The 7,554-nt window shown below is 40.7% G+C and overlaps 1 protein-coding gene across 3 annotated transcripts in view; it reads left to right on the top strand.

The window, feature by feature from the left end:
• LOC103257599 (protein FAM60A) overlaps positions 1-7,227 on the top strand; it is a 37,356-nt gene extending 30,129 nt beyond the window's left edge. Inside the window, exons 5-6 of one of the 3 annotated variants that reach the window (XM_021711014.1) lie at positions 1,189-1,315; positions 7,019-7,227. In XM_021711014.1, coding sequence (XP_021566689.1) covers positions 1,189-1,315; positions 7,019-7,173 — 282 coding nt within the window. In that variant the 3' untranslated portion in view covers positions 7,174-7,227. Of the gene's footprint in view, positions 1-1,188; positions 1,320-7,018 lie in introns of all 3 variants that reach the window. The other 2 variants (XM_008055291.2, XM_021711015.1) reach the window with 2 other exon arrangements.
• Positions 7,228-7,554: the final 327 nt, after the last annotated feature.

Raw genomic sequence — 7,554 nt, 5'->3', positions numbered from 1 at the left:
AGCAATCCTACCTCAGCCTCCTGAATAGCTGTGACTACAGGCCTGTGCCATCTTGCCTAGCTATTTTTTGTAGAGACAGGGTCTCAATTTGTTTCTCAGTCTGTTCTCAAAATATTTTCAATGACCAGAACAACACTATTAAGTCATATTAAATTCTTCTGTATGTTAGGCTCAGAAGATTTTTAAATTTAATAGAATATTTAAGTAGGCAGGTATTTTCTTTACCTTTTTCCCATATTAGCCTTAGAACTGTTGTTTGGTGACAGTGTTACATTATTAAAATAGGTTGTGATTTTTGAAGGTGAAAGCAACCTTCCATTTAAGCAACCTTCCTTTTTACATAGGAAAGAGTCTACAAATAATAAATGTGCATGAACACCTAAGAAATAGAACCATACCAGGTTGGATCAGTGGCTGGACTCTAGATTGTGGGAGAATATGCTATTGTCATATTCTCTGTAACTGACCTCAGAGATTAAGATGTGTAGTGAAATGAACATAATGAATAGGTCTGAATATCTTGGTTTGGGTCTTCTCCCCTTTTCACTCGCCCCTACCCATTTACTAACTTGGTGAAATGAGGCAAGATACATAATTTCTTTTTGCCTTGTTTTCCTTCAACCTAAAATTGGAGTAACAAAAACAGCCTCTTTACTGCTTTGTGGTGAAGGTAAAATCAAAAGTATATGAAAGTTTTTTGTAAACTGTAAAACATCATCCTGTAGAAATGTTAGTTGTTGCTAGGCTTGATTTTTTTTTTTTTAAATATTAGAAAGGGTAGTTTATTTAAAAGTAGATTAAAGAGAGAAAGGGAAAGGGCAAATCCACTTTTCAAGGGGAAGAATCGGGCCAAGCGTCTGAAGAAAATTTGGCCTGGGCTTGATTCTTAACCTAGCTAGGTCATCCAAAATGGTTATTCCATATATAAATCTGTTTAAATTTTTTTCCAACAGACTCCTGCTCTACCCACTTCAGAAAAAAATTTAAACCACCTCCTGGATAAATAGTACTTATTCTTTCATATCATGTTATTGATTAAAGTACACATGGACACCCAAAGACTCTTTTTGAGTATAAAACTGGTTGTCAAATAGGCATGGCTCCTTCAAGTACTCACGGGTCTGAACCAAAGGGATACACTGGTGTCATTTTTAAAATGATGTTAAATAATTCAGTATTTTCTTCCAGGTGGTAGATGCGAGGGCTGGTCCCAGTCTAAAGACTACATTGAAACCAAAGAAAGTAAAAACTCTATCTGGGAACAGGATAAAAAGCAACCAGATCAGTAAACTGCAGAAGGAATTTAAACGTCACAGTAAGTTTGGTATTGTAACATTAGTAGTTAGGAATAATTGTTTTGTTTTCGGCTGGGGGTGGTATATCGTATGTGTGGGTCATTTTTTCCTTTATTGCTTTTCAAAAAAGAGCACTCGCTAGAAGGCAGTGTTGGCTTGGTAGAGATGTTATCTTCTTTCTACGAAATCCTGCAATTTTTTTTTTTTTAGTTGGAGTCTCACTCTGTCAGCCAGGCTGGAGTGCAGTGGCATGTTCATGACCACCTCAGTGTTAATCTGCTGGGCTCTGGCAATCCTTCCACCTCAGCCTTCCAAGTAGCCTGAACTACAGGCACACGCTACAACACCCAGCTAATTTATTTGTTTGTTTGTTTGTTTATTATAGAGATGAGGTCTCACCAAGTTCCCCGGACTGGTCTTGAACCTGCGGGCTCAGGCAGTCCTTTTATCTCAGCCTTCCAAAGTGCTGGGATTACAGGCTGAACCACCGAGTCCAGCCAAGAAGTTTTTTTTTTAAAAAGAGTACTTTCACTAGATAGCCACTTCAAGTTGTACTGAAACCACTCTGGTGTCTTTTTTTGACAACTTAATTTTCTAGAAGGTGCATTTCTAAGCTTGAGTTTTATGCATAAGGAAATTGAGTCCTGGAGATGTATGGGAAGGTATATAAATAATTAGTGGATAGTTTAAGACCAAAGCCCAGGTTTTCTGGAAAGTAATTTCAAAAATCATAACTCACATTGGAAAGCCAGCCTCAGGACCTTCAGGTTTAAAGGGCAGTGTGTGTTGTTGGGGGGTGGTAGAATGGAAGAGAAATATCAAGTCACACAATTTTTTTTTTTTTTTGAGTAGGAGTTTCACTTTGTTGCCCAGGCTGGAGTACAGTGGCATGCTCATGGCCATCACAACCTTGACTAACTGGGCTCAGGCGATCCTTCCGCCTCAGCCTTTCAAGTAGCTCAAACCACAGGTGTGCACTACCATGCCCGGCTAATTTTTTTGATTTATTGTAGAGATGAGGTCTTGCCAAGTTGCCCAGGCTGGTCTTGAACCCCTGGGCTCAGGCAATTTTCTCGCCTCTGTCTGCCAAGGTAGATCACAAACTCTTTTTTTTTTTTTTTTATTAACAGAGTTTATTTTTATTTATTTTTTCTTTTTTATAATCAATATATATATTTATTTTTTGAGTTGGAGTCTCACTCTGTCGCCCATACTGGAGTGCAGTGGCTGCTCCCGGCCACCACAGCCTCGACCCGCTGGGCTCCAGTGATCCTTCCGCCTCAGCCTTCCGAGTAGCCGGAATTACAGGCATGCATTACCACGCCTGGCTGATTTTTTGATTTATTGTAGAGACGAGGTCTCGCCAAGTTGCCCAGGTGAGTCTCGAACCTGCGGGCTCAGGCAATCCACTCACCTCAGCCTCCCAAGGCGCGGTATTACAGGCTGAGCCACCGAGCCCGGCTATAATCAATATTTTTTATTATGATATTGTGGGGTACACTTAAGGGTTAGGTATACAAATATGCTTCGTTCAGGCCCCCTTGTTAATAAGCGGTGTCTTCCCATCCCCAGACAGATATTTACTACCGTTAATCCCATCTCCCTTCCTCCCCCATAGTTTCCCACCACTGTCAGTCATTTTCTTATAGTATTACGTTGGATGTTCAAGGTCCACTATATGAGTGAGAACATTTGATACTCAGATCTTTGTTTCTGTGAGAGGGCACTCAGTTCCATCCAGGTTGCTGCGAAATTCATGATTTTGTTCTTTTTTGTGGCTGCGTAATATTCCATTGTGTATATGTACCACGTTTTTTACATCCAGTCCTCTTTTTTTTTTTGAGTTGGAGTTTCACTCTGTTGCCCAGACCTGCTGGACTCCAGCGATCCTTCCGCCTCAGCCTTCCAAGTAGCCGGAATTATATGCATGCACTACCATGCCCGGCCGTTTTTTTGATTTATTGTAGAGATGAGGTCTCGCTGCCCAGTTGGGTCTCGAACCCGTGGGCTCAGGCAGTCCACTCACCTCAGCCTCCCAAAGGCGCGAGATTACAGGCTGAGCCACTGAGCCCGGCTCAGTCCTCTTTTAATGATCTGATCACACTCTTATTGGATGTTGTTGGGAGGTGCTATGGAGTCATTTGACATTTAGCCACAATTTCCTAATCTTAGAAATGGGAATAATCAAGTAAGAAAGGGTTTTATAAAGCAGAATAAATTCCTACATAAATACTAATCATTTTATGTCATCTTTCTTTCCAAAATTTACAGTGATTTTTGTTTGCTATAAAATAAAATTGGAGACCCCTACAAAGCCTTAGGAGGTCCTATTTTTATGTGAGATTAAGTCAGTTCTCCCCAGTGTGTAGTGTGTTCTATTTCTATGACTTTGCTCATAGTTCATTGTCCCTGCTGACTTGAGGCTGCTATTTCATCAGTCCCTTGTGCCTTTCCAGATCCAACCTAATTTTTAAGACTTTCAGAATTTCAGTTCTTTGAGGAATTTCTAGATCTACGTTCTAGAAAAAGAGTTCTTCTTTATTGTGTTTGTATGTAGTTAGTTGTGTACATCTCAGTATCCTAGGCATTAGGTTAAACCATATGAAATCACCATTTTTATAGGAAAGAAATAATCAAATAATTGAAATTTCAAGTAGTTCAAAAATATTAAGCACTAAGATAGTTTTCCTCAGCAGAGTAGAGCTGACTGCTGATGTTAATTATTTAGGAAATCTTTTAAACATCCACTAGATGTATTCCTTTAAAGCCTGCTACTAAAGGATTTTGTTTGTTTACTAAATTAACATATTAAAAACACTGTTCGGGCTTGCTTTGTTTTAGATACTTAATTCTTTGCTGCTTTATGTAAACATTTGTTAATACAAAATAGTTGGGAGCTTTATTCAAAACAATTTTTAATCTTACTTCTTCTCATACAATCATATAACACAGGATTTGATGCTTCATAAATACATCATAAATATTTAATTTTTTCTCTGAATTGGAGGATTGCTCCATCCGCCTGTCCTGGAAGGGAGGGGTAAAATGTGTGGGAGGCTCTGCTGCTGTTTACGATGTTGCTCTTGGTGCAGCACTGTTGCCTTGTAACACAGGGACTCTTAACTAGAGGACTATTGGCTGGCTCGTATGTTTGTTTATTTTTTATTTTTTTGAGTTGGAATCTCTCATTTAGGCTGGAGTGCAGTGGCGCACTCCCGGCCACCGTAGCCCCGACCTGCTGGATTCTGGCGATTAGGCACGCACTGCCATGCCCAGCTAATTTTTTGATTTATTGTAGAGATAGGTCTCGCCAAGTTGCCCAGGCTGATCTGGAATCCATGGGCTCGGGCATTCCTCTCACCTTGGCCTCCCAAAGTGCTGGGATGTTAGGCGTGAACCACCACGCCCAGCCGGCTTGTACGTTTATATGAAGTTTTCTTAAGAGCAAAAATGCCAGGTTTAGCTCTACATCTGGTGAGTTCCCTTTATATCTTTTAATTAAATCAGGATCTATTGTTTTCCCAGTTAGAGGTATGGTGTCATTTTCTTTGGCTACTTTCAAGATTTTTTTTTTGTTGTTGTTCTTTAGTTTTCAGAGATTTAATTATGATGTCTTTTGGCATGGATTTCTTTGGGTTTATCCTGTTAGGGCTTTGCTCAGCTTCTTGAATCTTAGGTTTATGTCTCTTACCAAATTTGACAAGTTTTCAGCCACTGTATTTGAGTACTTTTTCGCCTCTACTCTTTTCCTCCTCTCCCTCAACAACTAGCAGTGGCATGAGTGTGGATTTTTCTTGTTATGGTCTCTGTTCATCTGTTTTTCTTTGTTGTTGACATTGGGTAGTTTCTGTTGTTCTTTTTTCCAGTTCACAGTTTGTTTTCTCTTTCCCCTCTGTTTTGCTGTTGAGCCCATCCATTGAGCTTTTTATTTCTATTTATTTATTTATTTATTTATTTGAGTTGGAGTCTCACTCTGTTGCCCAGGCTGGAGTGCTGTGGCATGCTCACAGTCACCACAGCCGCAACCTGCTGGGCTCAGGTGATACTTCTGCCTCAGCCTTCCAAGTAGCTGGAACCATAGGCATGCACCACCATGCCTGGCTAATTTTTTGATTTATTATAGAGACTAGGTCTCACCGTGTTGCCCAGTCTGATCTCGAACCCCTGAGCTCAGGGAATCCTCTCACCTTGGCCTCCCAAAATGCTGGAATTACAAGCTTGAGCCACCTTGCCTGGGATAAATGTATTTTTTTGAGTTTGAAATTTGCCATTTGTTTTTTCTTTGTACTTTCTTTTCTTCTTTTTTTGGGGTTGAGCTTCTATTTCTCTGTGGAGGCTGTGTTTTCATTTGTTTCAATATGTTCAGCATTCATAGAAGCATTTTTGTCATGGCTGCTTTAAAGTCTTTGTCTAACATCCTCCATCATCGTGGTGTTGGTATTCAGTTTGAGATCTTCCTGGTTCTTGGAATGATGTGGTTTTTTTTTTTTTTTTTTAAATCTGGACATTTTCAGATTATGTTGTGAGACATTGAGTCTTACTTAAACCTTCTAGTTGGGTTTGTTTTTTCTTTTTGAGCTGGAGTCCCACTCCATCGCCCAGGCTGGAGTGCAGTGGCATGATCACAGCAATCCCAGTGTTGAACTGTTGGGCTCTAGCGATTCTTCTGCCTTAGCCATCAAGTAACTGGAACTGCAGGCGTGCTACCACACCTGGGTAATTTTTTGATTTATTGTAGAAATGAGGTCTCACGATGTTGCTCAGGCTGGTCTCGAACCCCTGGGCTCAGGCAATCTTCTCACCTTCATTTCCCAAAGTGCTGGGATTATAGTCTTGAGCCACCATGCCAGGCCTTAAACCTTCTTAGTTTAACTGACTTTTTTTTGGTGTGACTCCTCTCAGAGCAGGGGAAGAGGGAGGTGATGCTTGAATTCTGGTTTCTCACTCACCCTCCATTGACACCTGAGGTGAGGAGGAGTTCCTTGTTCCTGTTGAATTGGGGTAGGGGGCATTCAGGCTTCCACATGGTGAGGCCATTGGCCTCGTTCCTGGTGGGCATAGTGAAAGTCCTGCCTTTCTATTACACTTCCTCTGATGGAGGTGTGAAGCTGGACATCTAGGCTCCTCATGACCTTTGATGGGGGTGGGGAAGGTGGCCAACATCTTTTCTGTGGTATTTGGCTGGAGCAAAGTGCTTATTTTCTACTAAATATTTCTTGTCTTAGGAAGCTGTCCCTTTCCTGGTTCTTTGACTAGAGAGAGCAGGCTTTTAAGAGGTTTTGATTAGGTTTCTTTTTTAAAAAATCTTTTCAATTTTGGGTATCATTGGCATTTCTGGATTGCTGCTGCTTCACCTCCAAGGCTGGGGTTTATGAGGCAAAAACAAAATCCCAAAAAACTGAAGAATTCACCACCATGTCCTTCCATGGGTTTCAACCTCCCTGGATAGTCATCACTTTTCAGAGCCGTAGCTTTGTTTACTATTAAGGACAGGGTTTTTAGAGGTATGAGCAGGAGGAATAGGGAAAAGTATGTTTGCTTTATCTTCCTGAAAGTGGAAGTCCTCATTTTCCTCTAAAAACACTTTAGTACAAATATCTTTAAGTAGTTTTTCCTGCTTTTTCTCCTTTTTCCCAACTCATTCACAATATCCTATGCTAGCTAGGGTGTATTTGCAATTACGTGTAGTGAAATTGAACATTTCTTCTTTATCTTTATTACAGATTCTGATGCTCACAGTACCACCTCAAGTGCCTCCCCAGCTCAGTCTCCTTGCTACAGTAACCAGTCGGATGATGGCTCAGATACAGAGATGGCTTCGGGTTCTAATAGAACACCAGTTTTTTCCTTTTTAGATCTCACGTACTGGAAAAGGTAAAAACAACAGAAAATACTCTCTAGCCAGCATACCATCTTAATTACAGGCAGTGGTTTCCCACTTCCTTAGCAATTAAAATGGCATTTGGCAAACAGCTGGTAGTACACATGATTGGAGTGGATTAGCAGGAATTGAACAGATAATTGGGATTTTGTATGTTCTTTCTGTTAAAGTCTATTTAATATAAAAATCATATCAAGGTACGTAAATTTTTGGGGGTTTTTTTTGAGTTGGAGTCTTACTTTGTCACCCAAACTGGAGTGCAGTGGCACGTTCCCGGCTACTGCAACCTTGACCTGCTGGGCTGCGGTGATCCTTCCACCTTAGCCTTCCAAGTAGCCAGAACTACAGTGCGCACTACCACACCCGCCTAATTTTTTT

This window comes from Carlito syrichta, unplaced genomic scaffold (assembly GCF_000164805.1).
Source record: "Carlito syrichta isolate Samal-C Ts95f unplaced genomic scaffold, Tarsius_syrichta-2.0.1 Scaffold301813, whole genome shotgun sequence".
NCBI lineage: Eukaryota > Metazoa > Chordata > Mammalia > Primates > Tarsiidae > Carlito > Carlito syrichta.
Note: the sequence above shows the minus strand (reverse complement) of the source record. Positions and strands in the feature narration are given on the sequence as shown.